Source organism: Globicephala melas, chromosome 2 (assembly GCF_963455315.2).
Source record: "Globicephala melas chromosome 2, mGloMel1.2, whole genome shotgun sequence".
In the NCBI taxonomy this organism is placed as follows: Eukaryota; Metazoa; Chordata; class Mammalia; order Artiodactyla; family Delphinidae; genus Globicephala; species Globicephala melas.
Window position 1 is genome coordinate 4,590,987 of NC_083315.2, and position 13,289 is coordinate 4,604,275.

The 13,289-nt window shown below is 42.4% G+C and overlaps 1 protein-coding gene across 1 annotated transcript in view; it reads right to left on the bottom strand.

Moving 5' to 3' along the window:
* TMEM236 (transmembrane protein 236) overlaps positions 1-13,289 on the bottom strand; it is a 46,162-nt gene that overhangs the window by 16,284 nt on the left and 16,589 nt on the right. Inside the window, exon 3 of the mRNA XM_030832382.2 lies at positions 6,673-6,802. Coding sequence (XP_030688242.1) covers positions 6,673-6,802 — 130 coding nt within the window. The remainder of the gene's footprint in view (positions 1-6,672; positions 6,803-13,289) is intronic.

Sequence of the window (13,289 nt, forward strand, 5' to 3'; positions counted from 1 at the left end):
ACCGCTGGCTGTGGGCCCAGCAGAGTGCGCGCATGCGCGGCACAGCGCCTGCACAGCCTCTGGACTCGGGCCGGCATCCCCAGGGGTGCCAGGGGTGGCTCAAGGGATTCAAAAGCCTCCCGGGCACTGGCGGCAGTAGGAGGCACCAGGCAGGGGATGAAAGCGCCGATGCGTGATTCCCAGAAGAAAGCGTTTGTGAGTTCATAGGAAGCATACTTTGGAGCAGGGGTCCCCAGCAGCCGGGCCACAGACGGGTACAGGTCCTCGGCCTGTTAGGAACCGGGCCGCACAGCAGGAGGGGAGCGGCGGGCGAGCGAGGGAAGCTTCATCTGCCGCCCCCCATGGGGCCGTGGAAAAATTGTCTTCCACGAAACCGGTCCCTGGTGCCAAAAAGGTTGGGGACCGCTGCTTTAGAACATCCATCCCACCTGAAAAAGGGGGACTTGGGGGCCTAAAATCACCTGTGAAAGCAGAGTCTGAGCAAACTGGTGTCCCTATGCACTGGACCCTACCACTGATGTATACACGATGCAAACAAAAGGCTGTCTGGCCACCAGCTCAACAACCTGTGTCACTCTCTTCAATCCTGTGCAAGGAAATCAAGATACTGAAAATCAGTGACCTATGCCTTTAAGTTCTTGCTGGAGCCATAAAATTTTGTTGCTATTATAAAGTAATGCATGCTGAATTCTTTAGGTTCCCTTACTCTTAGAGTCCTCGAAAATATTTATTTTGAAAATATCTTGCAATTCTCAAAAATCTCACTTTATGCATTAAAATTGTTCACACATTTTATTACCTCCCTAGGAAAAAATTAACAATTAAATGCCAAATCGTTACAATCGTGGAAAGCTGTCCTAATTAAAGGGAGTCCTAACTCAGTTCTGGCAGCTCCTGATGCCCCATGCCTTTTGACACAGGGACCCACTGCAGTCCAGTTTCTGGCTCGGTCTACACTGTCCTAATCCTGACAGCTGGTCGCTCTGTAGAAGGTATAAATCAGAAATTCTACCCTTCTCTCACTCCCAGTCCGGTAAATGGCTACTTGCTTCTTGAGAAGGGGAAAAAATCCTAGAGCTGACATACTTTCCTGAAACTTCCTTCTTCTAAATAGCAAAGGGAGGGTTTAAAAGGAAATCCTCCCCCTTCTTGGCATGGCCGCAAACACAGTGTTCCTCACACGTACTCTCTAACCACATTGCAAAACACTTATGGAAACCCAGCTCACGTACTGGGCTCAGATTGTGTGATAAGCTTTTTCTGAAAAAGAAGCAAAGGGGGACTCAAAACGCCATTCATTTTATTCAGAGAAAAGTAGTGTCTCCCCCTTTTTTTTTCTTTTACCTTCTGTGACGTCTCTTACATTCTGTTTGGTTACAGAGGGATGAGTTCCATTCCAAGGAAATCTGGAAAGGAGGTTCCTTTCGGAATTTGGATTTCATCTCTCGGCTTTTAACTTGTTTTTTGTCTCAGTTCCTAATGTATAATTAAAGGCTCTCAATCAAGGTGGGCATCAGAATTGCTTGGAGAACTTTAAAAAAATTACAGGTGCCAGCCTTAAAACCTTGCATACCCTTTGAGCCCGAGGTCGCACACGGAGGCATTTCACCTAAAGAAAAAATCATCTGTGCTGCCAAAGTCCCTGCAGCACTTGGTTCAAGTCTCTGAGGCTACACGGAAGGAACTGGAGTAGGGCCACTGAGAGCAGATTTAGTTGAAAACCTTACGCTGCACCTGTTCCTGATGTGTTGCTGGAAACCGCCTCCTCTGCAGAGCTATGATGGTTTCTACTCAAACAGCCTGTCCATCTCACTTCTAGCCAGTCACGTCTGACTATGCAGATAGCCCTAATATAGCCAAACCATCTTGCCACCCCCTTGGTACAACCCCCGCGACCCCCTCTGTGTTTGTCCTCATGAGCAGCCAGTCCATAATTGTCCCTTTCTTCTGGCAAGCGCTGTTGCCAAGGAGTCTGGGCATGTGCGGATGCTCAGGGTCTTCTGAGGACACTGTCTATGGTCATCATCCTGACATCATTCGGCTGCCGCCCAGCAGCAGTTAACTCTGTCCCCAGCCTCTGCTTGGCTAGTTACCTCGCACAGTGGCTGATGGCTCCCATACACAGCACAGGGTCCCTGTAAACATAGACCCCCTGCACCATCCACACTTGTGTCCTCTAACCTGGCTTGTCTCCCCTGCCCAACTCAAACAAACACCACCTTACTCATTTTAACCACATCCTTGTCCTTTTCTTCTCAACCCTTCTCACTTCCGAACAAGTCATTAACAGTCGTGTTTACAATAGCTCAAAACTAGGGGGAAAATCTAGTTGTCCAACAATAGGTTAATAAGTCATGGCTCCTTAATACACGGAAATATTTTTCAGCCAACAAAAATGATGCAGTAGAAGATGTAATAACAAGAATAATCTCCACCTTTTGGAGATTGGGCTTCCCTGGTGGCGCAGTGGTTGAGAGTCCGCCTGCCGATGCAGGGCACATGGGTTCGTGGCCCGGTCCGGGAAGATCCCACATGCCGCGGAGCGGCTGGGCCCATGAGACATGGTCGCTGAGCCTGCGCTCCGGAGCCTGTGCTCCGCAACGGGAGAGGTCACAACAGTGAGAGGCCTGCGTACCACAAAAAAAAGAGAAGGCAACTTCCGTTCCAGCGCTAGGTTTGCCTGCTCAGGGTGAGAAATGCAGCCGAAGTTATTTTTGCTTCCCGAACATGCCCGCTTATTACATGGACACCTGAGTTTCTAGAGACTCAACCTTCCTTCTGTGGAGAAAGCTTTCTTCACCATGTCTGCCTACAAACTCGTACAAATTCCAGGTATTCCCCTTAGTCTTTTCTGACGTCCAGCACCTTAGATAAAATGAAGTTTGCCGTCACCTGGGGCCCTACAGTACTTTAACCACGATACGCTATTATACCGCTTTGTAATATGGTGCCCAAGCTGGGTTCATGCTACTCTAATAAGTCCTGCAGGGAGAACTGAAAACTCACTTCCTAACCACAGACTCCCTTATATGTCTGTCTGCAGTCACTGGTTTATATGGGAGTTAAGGAATCTTGGTGGGGGCAGGGAGGAGAATCTAACGGTGACCATGATTTGGGGTTCAGACAATAAAGGTGAGGCTGATGTAAGGACAAACTATGAGGCTCCTCAGAAAAAAAGCCACTCCCAAAGAAGAAGGAGTCTAGCTCTACCAGAATCAGCCATAACATCTAGTGGCAGGAGAGGAAACAGTGGTTTCCAGTCGATTGAATGGCCATTACTTGAAATCATTAAAGCCCAGACAGTCTGTGATTCCATATACATTCTGGGGATAAAAGCGTTGTGCTTTTAAGTGAAAATAGCTATTCCATGACTCTGTGTGGGACTTCTCTAGGAACGTAGAACTCAGGGGAGGGAAGTCAATACTCCAATGGCAGGGGAAAGGTAATCAATTCAAAACACCAGCAGAACATCAAGCAATATCCCAGAGGCAAGAAACAGCAGTAACTAAGGGTATTTGGAGCAGAGTCGAGCAGGGGTGGTGGGAAAATAGCACACAAAGTTGTTTGAACATGAGAAAGACAGCTGAGAGGAAAGTAGGGGCAAGAGGATATTCAACAGTCTAGACCAACAAATGAGACCACGGGAGACCCATCTAGGGTCTCATTTAAAAGTGGGAGAGAGGGGCTTCCCTGGTGGCACAGTGGTTAAGAATCCGCCTGCCAATGCAGGGGACACGGGTTCGAGCCCTGGTCCAGGAAGATCCCACATGCCACGGAGCAACTAAGCCTGTGCACCACAACTACTGAGCCTGCGCTCTAGAGCCTGCGAGCCACAACTACTGAGCCCACAGGCCACAACTACTGGAGCCCGTGTTCTGCAATGAGAGGCCACCACAATGAGAAGCCCGCACACCACAACTAAGAGTAGCCCCCGCTTGCTGCAACTAGAGAGAGCGCACGCGCAGCAACGAAGACCCAAAACGCAGCCAAAAAAATTAAAACAAGGGAGAGAGAACAATATGGGAGAGGAAGAGAAATGGAGGTCCAGTCACTAACAGGTTGGGACTGAGCTAGCAAAATTCAGATGGAAATGTAAAAGTGTGTCCATTTGTACCCACATACTAGTAAGAGTGGGGGACATGCAGGCTATATAGTGTATTCTTATTATTTATTCTCATGACCGGGATTTGACACTATTAGGTGCTATGTGCATCTGTGAGATTGCCATGCCTCAGAGATCTGTGTTCCAAAAAATATTCCCAAGTGAGCCCCAGTCTATGGGAAATGATCCACTTAAATGTTACGGCTTGGTAACCACTTGATACTTAGGTATTTCAACTGGTAGTATGAAGTTAGCAGAAAGGATTCTTTGGGCCACGAAAGATTGTTTTAAGCATATGTCAAATATAGAACTTTTATTTTTAAATTTAGAAAAAGAAAAACTATACAAAGATCAAACTTTGGTAGCTTGGAATTAAGACAGTATAGTTAGGAGGGAGTGTGGGGGAGGATGGACTGGGAGCGTGGGATGAGCAGATGCAAACTGTTATATAGAGAACGGACACACAACAAGGCCCTACTGTAGAGCACAGGGAACTCTATTCAATATGCTGTAATAAACCATAATGGAAAAGAATATATAAAAAAAGAATGTTTATATATGTACAACTGAACCCCTTTGCTGTACAGCAGAAATTAACACAGCATTGTAAATCAACTGTACTTCTAGGTAGGGTAGTGCAAGTGTGTCCATAAATCCAAGCATTGCAGAGTACCTTAGTTTCATCTGGTATAAAGTGAAAACTGCTATAAGTTGACTAGTATGGATGCATGTCAAACTATCTGGATAGCACAGAAGAGAATGTACTTCTTTCTCAACATTTTCTAAAGGGACACAAATTATTCTAAACTTTGCTGTCACACACCCTCACCCTACTGCTTTGATTCTGAGGTAGCACATGCAGTGAAACCGTATTTATAGCATACTTGCTTATTTTCAGATTTATGTATTATGTTTATGAGTTTATGTATTAATTTACGTTCCAGAGGATAAATGAGAATACCCCATTGGTTAAAAATTCACACAATTGATTTTATTAGTATGCCTGTTAAAATGAGTATAGGAGACTAATTGAGTTCAAAGTTTGCACAAAAATTAAATACACATATAATTAATATTTACAAAGGTATTTTGAATGAATGCTAGTATGTTAAAGTGTGATTTTATTAAACGGTGGCGCTATTTAACCAGACATTAGCCTTCCTAAGTTTGAGCAGAGAAGAAAAAGCTCAAGAAAGAGGCACTTCAACTAAGAAGCAGCAATTGAACAAGATGTTCTAGAGTCTTCTCCCCAAGACTGACTTCTTCCTTGAGGTTCTCTTATTTTGATTCTCTTTTCATCACTACTTCTGAATACAAAGAAAATGCCCCTTTAAAAATCCAACTCATCACTTAAAATATAAAACGCCAAGAAATGATTCCCAAAAATATACATGTGCATTTTTTAAAAGAGAATTTTCACTAAAAACGTAGCAACTTCACATTAACATGGAAAATACAGACTCATTAAAAACAGTCCAATTTCAAAATGGGCTTGTCATTAAGCAGTCCACAGAAGTAGTAAAGGGTTTGGCGATTCCCAAATATCCTCAGTTTAAGACAAATACACTTGTCTGTGGAGGGCAGATGTACCTTGGGAGTACCTTTTCTTCAACAGACTCATTGGCTGCCATCTTATCTACCTTGTCACCTGTGTTATGTTAAACTTAACAGTCTATCATCTGCCACCCAAGGGCAAAGTGCAAAATATGAAGCTCAGAGTCTCAGGTTTCCTGGTGGCCTCCAACTCAGTTTTGCTTTTCAATCTGAGGAGCAAGAGTGACTGGAGGGGTGATGGCTCATAAGAAATGAGTCTAGTGCTTTCCTTCCTGGTTGTAGTAGTCGCCCTATTACCCCAAAGCGTTCTCCTATGACTCACTCAATTTCTCCCATCCACTCCGTCGGGGAATGATTAACAAAACCTACCCATTTCAAATGCAAAATCTTTGCCATACAATAACCATACCATGCAAATACTGTAAATCAAACACAGATACCATCACATAAAATTAAATGAAAGTTGAGGGAATTTTTGACTGACCGAACAAAATATTCAATTAACAAAATAGTTTTTTTAAAGGCCAACCAATATTTAGTTTCAACTGCTCCCTTTGGAAGAATGTGGCATATCTTGGTTTTGAGTGTGATCTTTAGCTTTTTGACAATCCACAATTAAAAACACAGAAATCTCTAGGACGTATCTGCAGCAGTCATATTAATTCCTGTATCAAAGGTATGCAGACTAAACTCTCTATTCATCTCAACTTAAGGTTTTGAGAGAGTTCCTAAAAATACAAATCTATAATAATTGACTTAGGTAATTTTCATGTTAGAATAAACATTAAAGATTTAGTATTAAATATTTAGTAACTTTATCCATTTGTCAGTACTATCAAAATCAAAAAAGAATAACTGTATAGCTACAATTACATTTGGATATCTTCATTTGTAATCTTCTATCTGTAATCTTAGCTCTTAAAATATATCATTAAACATGTCAACAGACAAGAGTGGGAGAAAGGTGAACTATATGTGAAACTTTAAAAAATGTTTGTATTTAAAAGAATACTTACTCTTTTGCCTCCCTCTAAGAGGATATGTCCTGAGTTTTTCAATAATATCAACCATGATCAAGCAGGTCAGAACCAAAGAGACTGGCAGGTCAGGTAACATATCAGTGGAACTATTAATATTCTTTTGAACCTGTTTTCAGAAGACCATTTAGAAGCATTAAATTTTTGTACTTTCTTTGTTCACAATTCTTTGAAGATTTGAAAGCAGTGCTAAATTAATTATACATACATTTACTAAAAGACTAGAAGCTTGGTTTTCAGCTTTTTAGGTGCTCAACCCCACAAGGTTTTGAACCATTTCTAAAGATGTAATAAGGGTTCATATCAATGGAAGAGCTTTCAGTTAAAGACAGAGCTTGGTAAATGTGCATAAAAAGTTAACAGTAGGCTCCTGGAATAGTGGAATGGGGAATCTCTCCCAACCCAACCGCTAAGCAGAGCCTCTGAGAGTCCTAGCTCAAAGAGCTAGGGGGGCAAACATTAGAGTGTTGGGTCTTCCAAGAAGAGAGAGCTGGGTAAACCCAGCTCGGCTTTGGAGCACTTCCTTCAACTGTTTAAGGTATCTACAAAAAAGGCTATGACAAACATCATGTTAATGGTGATATGTTAAGAGTTTTCCCTCTGAGATCAAGAATAAGACAAAGGTTACACCATGACCATTTCTATTCAACACTGTACTAGAGGTCCTAGCCAGTGTAACACGGCAAGAGAAAGAAATAAACAGTGGAAGTATTGGAAAGAAAAACACACTGTCATTATTCATAGACTATATGATTATAAATGGGGAAAATCTCCACAAAATGGATAAATTATTCCTACACACTAAAAACAAAGAGTTAGAAAATAAGATTTTAAAAAATGATAAAATCTGATACAATCTCAATGAAATTTCCAACTTTTCTGTGGAAAATGACAAGCTGATTCTAAAATGAACATGAGAGACGAGGGGAAGATGGCGGAAGTAAGACGCGGAGATCATCTTCCTCCCCACAGATACACCAGAAATACACCTACACATGGAACAACTCCTACAGAACACCTACTGAATGCTGGCAGAAGACCTCTGACATCCCAAAAGGCTAGAAAGTCCACACAGAGACAAAAGAATAGGGACGGGACCCACACCAGTGGGAGGGAGCTGTGAAGGAGTAAAGGTTTCCACACACTAGGAGCCCCTTCGCGGGCAGAGACTGCGGGTGGCGGAGGGGGGAAGCTTCGCAGCCGTGGAGGAGAGCACAGCCACAGGAGTGCGGAGGGCAAAGCGGAGAGATTCCCACACAGAGGATCGGTGCCGACCGAAACTCACCAGCCCGAGAGGCTTGTCTGCTCACCCGCCAGGGGCGGGCGGGGCTGGGAGCTGAGGCTCGGGCTTCCATCGGAGCGCAGGAAGAGGACTGGCGGCATGAACACAGCCTGCAGGGGGTTAGTGCGCCACGGCTAGCCGGGAGGGAGTCCGGGGAAAAGTCTGGAGCTGCCGAAGAGGCAAGAGACTTTTTCTTCCCTCTTTGTTTCCTGGTGCGCGAGGAGAGGGGATTAAGATCGCTGCTTAAAGGAGCTCCAGAGACGGGCGCGAGCCGCGGCTAACAGCGCGGACCCCAGAGACCCTTCCGGGGAGCCTGTGCAGCCCGCCACCGCCAGGGTCCCAGGATCCAGGGACAACTTTCCCGGGAGAACGCACAGCACGCCTCAGGCTGCTGCAACGTCATGCTGGCCTCTGCCGCTGCAGGGCCGCCCCGCACTCCGTGCCCCTCCCTCCCCCTGCCTGAGTGAGCCAGAGCCACCAAATCAGCTGCTCCTTTAACCCTGTCCTGTCTGAGCGAAGAACAGACGCCCTCCGGCGACCTACATGCAGAGGGAGGGCCAAATCCAAAGCTGAGCCCCGGGAGATGTGAGAACAAAGAAGAGAAAGGGAAATCTCTCCCAGCAGCCTCAGAAGCAGCGGATTAAAGCTCCACAGTCAACTTGATGTACCTGCATCTGTGGAATACCTGAATAGACAACGAATCATCGCAAATTGAGGAGGTGGACTGTGGGAGCAAGATTTATGATTTCTTCCCCTTTTCCTCTTTTTGTGAGTGTGTATGTGTATGCTTCTGTGTGAGATTTTGTCTGTATAGCTTTGCTTCCACAATTTGTCCTAGGGTTCTATCTGTCCGTTTTTTTTTTTTTTCTTAAAAATTTTTTTTTCTTAATATTTTTTATTTTAATAACTTTATCTTTCTTTTCTTTCCTTTTCTTTCTTTCTTTCTTCCTTTCTTCCCTTCCTTCCTTCCTTTCTCTCTCTCTCTCTCCCTCCCTCCCTCCCTCCCTCCCTCCTCTCTCTCTCTCTCTCTCTCTTTCTTTCTTTCTTTCTTTCTACATTTTCTCCCTTTTATTCTGAGCCATGTGGATGAAAGGCTCTTGGTGCTGCAGCCAGGAGTCAGTGCTGTGCCTCTGAGGAGGGAGAGCCAACTTCAGGACACTGGTCCACAAGACACCTCCCAGCTCCACATAATATCAAACGGCGAAAATCTCCCAAAGATCTCCGTCTCAACAACAGCACCCAGCTTCACTCAACGACCAGCAAGCTACAGTGCTGGACATCCTATGCCAAACAACTAGCAAGACAGGAACACAACCCCACCCATTAGCAGAGAGGCTGCCTAAAATCATAATAAGTCCACAGACACCCCAAAACACACCACCAGACGTGGACCTGCCCACCAGAAAGACAAGATCCAGCCTCATCCACCAGAACACAGGCACTAGTCCCCTCCACCAGGAAGCCTACACAACCCACTGAACCAACCTTAGCCACTGGGGACACACACCAAAAACAATGGGAACTACGAACCTGCAGCCTGCAAAAAGGAGACCCCAAACACAGTAAGATAAGCAAAATGAGAAGACACAAAAACACACCGCAGATGAAGGAGCAAGGTAAAAACCCACCAGACCTAACAAATGAAGAGGAAATAGGCAGTCTACCTGAAAAAGAATTCAGAATAATAATAGTAAAGATGATCCAAAATCTTGGAAATAGACTAGACAAAATGCAAGAAGCATTTAACAAGGACCTAGAAGAACTAAAGATGAAACAAGCAACGATGAACAACACAATAAATGAAATTAAAAATACTCTAGAAGGGATTAATAGCATAATACCTGAGGCAGAAGAATGGATAAGTGACCTGGAAGATAAAATGGTGGAAATAACTACTGCAGAGCAGAATAAAGAAAAAAGAATGAAAAGAACTGAAGACAGTCTCAGAGACCTCAGGGACAACATTAAACACACCAACATTCGAATTATCGGGGTACCAGAAGAAGAAGAGAAACAGAAAGGGACTGAGAAAATATTTCAAGAGATTATAGTTGAAAACTTCCCTAATATGGGAAAGGAAATAGTTAATCAAGTCTAGGAAGCACAGAGAGTCCCATACAGGATAAATCCAAGGAGAAATATGCCAAGACACATATTAATCAAACTGTCAAAAATTAAATACAAAGAAATCATATTAAAAGCAGCAAGGGAAAAACAACAAATAACACACGAGGGAATCCCCATAAGGTTAACTGCTGATCTCTCAGCAGAAACCCTACAAGCCAGAAGGCAGTGGCAGGACATACTGAAAGTGATGAAGGAGAAAAACCTGCAACCAAGATTACTCTACCCAGCAAGGATCTCATTCAGATTTGATGGAGAAATTAAAACCTTTACAGACAAGCAAAAGCTGAGAGAGTTCAGCACCACCAAACCAGCTTTACAACAAATGCTAAAGGAACTTCTCTAGGCAAGAAACACAAGGGAAGGAAAAGACCAATCATAACGAACCCAAAACAATTTAGAAAATGGGAATAGGAACATACATATCGATAATTACCTTAAATGTAAATGGACTAAATGCTCCCACCAAAAGACACAGATTGGCAAAATGGATACAAAAACAAGACCCATATATATGCTGTCTACAAGAGACCCACTTCAGACCTAGAGACACATACAGACTGATAGTAAGGGGATGGAAAAAGATATTCCATGCAAATGGAAACCAAAAGAAAGCTGGAGTAGCAATTCTCGTATCAGACAAAACAGACTTTAAAATAAAGACTATTAGAAGAGACAAAGAAGGAAACTACATAATGATCAAGGGATCGATCCAAGAAGAAGATATAACAATTGTAAATATTTATGCACCCAACATAGGAGCACCTCAATACATAAAGCAAATACTAACAGGCATAAAAGGGGAAACCGACAGTAACACATTCATAGTAGGGGACTTTAACACCCCACTTTCACCAATGGACACATCATCCAAAATGAAAATAAATAAGGAAACACAAGCTTTAAATGATACATTAAACAAGATGGACTTAATTGATATTTATAGGACATTCCATCCAAAAACAACAAAACACACTTTCTTCTCAAGTGCTCATGGAACATTCTCCACGATAGATCATATCTTGGGTCACAAATCAAGCCTTGGTAAAATTAAGATAATTGAAATTGTATCAAGTATCTTTTCTGACCACAACGCCATGAGACTACATATCAATTACAGGAAAAGATCTGTAAAAATTACAAACATATGGAGGCTAAACAATACACTACTTAATAATGAAGTGATCACTGAAGAAATCAAAGAGGAAATAAAAACTTACCTAGAAACAAATGACAATGGAGACACAACGACCCAAAACCTATGGGATGCAGCAAAAGCAGTTCTAAGAAGGAAGTTTATAGCAATACAAGCCCACATTAAGAAGCAGGAAACATCTCGAATAAACAACCTAACCTTGCACCTAAAGCAATTGGAGAAGAAGAAAAAACCCCCAAAGTTAGCAGAAGGAAAGAAATCATAAAAATCAGATCAGAAATAAATGAAAAAGAAATGAAGGAAACAATAGCAAAGATCAATAAACTAAAAGCTGGTTCTTTGAGAAGATAAACCAAATAGATAAACCATTAGCCAGACTCATCAAGAAAAAAAGGGAGAAGACTCAAATCAATAGAATTAGAAATGAAAAAGGAGAAGTAACAACTGACTCTGCAGAAATACAAAAGATCATGAGAGATTACTACAGGCAACTCTATGCCAATAAAATGGACAACCTGGAAGAAATGGACAAATTCTTAGAAAAGCACAACCTCCAGAGACTGAACCAGGAAGAAATAGAAAATATAAACAGACCAATCACAAGCACTGAAATTGAAACTGTGATTAAAAATCTTCCAACAAACAAAAGCCCAGGACCAGATGGCTTCACAGGCGAATTCTATCAAACATTTAGAGAAGAGCTAACACCTATCCTTCTCAAACTCTTCCAAAATATAGCAGAGGGAGGAACACTCCCAAATGCCTTCTACGAGGCCACCATCACCTTGATACCAAAACCAGACAAGGATGTCACAAAGAAAGAAAACTACAGGCCAATATCATTGATGAACATAGATGCAAAAATCCTCAACAAAATACTAGCAGACAGAATCCTACAGCACATTAAAAGGATCATACACCATGATCAAGTGGGGTTTATTCCAGGAATGCAAGGATTCTTCAATATATGCAAATCTATCAATGTGATAAACCATATTAACAAATTGAAGGAGAAAACCATATGATCATCTCAATAGATGCAGAGAAAGCTTTTGACAAAATTCAACACCGATTTATGATAATAACCCTGCAGAAAGTAGGCATAGACGGAACTTTCCTCAACATAATAAAGGCCATATATGACAAACCCACAGCCAACATCATCCTCAATGGTGAAAAACTGAAAGCATTTCCACTAAGATCAGGAACAAGACAAGGCTGCCCACTCTCACCACTCTTATTCAACATAGTTATGGAAGTTTTAGCCACAGCAATCAGAGAACAAAAGGAAATAAAAGGAATGCAAATCGGAAAAGAAGAAGTAAAGCTGTCACTGTTTGCAGATGACATGATACTATACGTAGAGAATCCTAAAGATGCTACCAGAAAACTACTAGGGATAATCAATAAATTTGGTAAAGTAGCAGGATACAAAATTAATGCACAGAAATCTCTTGCATTCCTATGCACTAATGATGAAAAATCTGAAAGTGAAATCAAGAAAACACTCCCATTTACCATTGCAACAAAAAGAATAAAATATCTAGGAATAAACCTACCTAAGGAGACAAAAGACCTGTACTCAGAAAATTATAAGACACTGATGAAAGAAATTAAAGATGATACAAATAGATGGAGAGATATACCGTGTTCTTGGATTGGAAGAATCAACATTGTGAAAATGACTCTACTACCCAAAGCAATCTATAGATTCAATGCAATCCCTATCAAATTACCAAAGGCATTTTTCACAGAAGTAGAACAAAAAATTTCACAATTTGTATGGAAACACAAAAGACCCCGAATATCCAAAGCAATCTTGAGAATGAAAAACGGAGCTGGAGGAATCAGGCTCCCTGACTTCAGACTACACTACAAAGCTACAGTAATCAAGACAGTATGGTACTGGCACAAAAACAGAAAGATAGATCAATGGAAAAGGATAGAAAGCCCAGAGATAAACCCACGCACATATAGTCACCTTATCTTTGATAAAGGAGGCAGGAATTTACAGTGGAGAAAGGACAGCCTCTT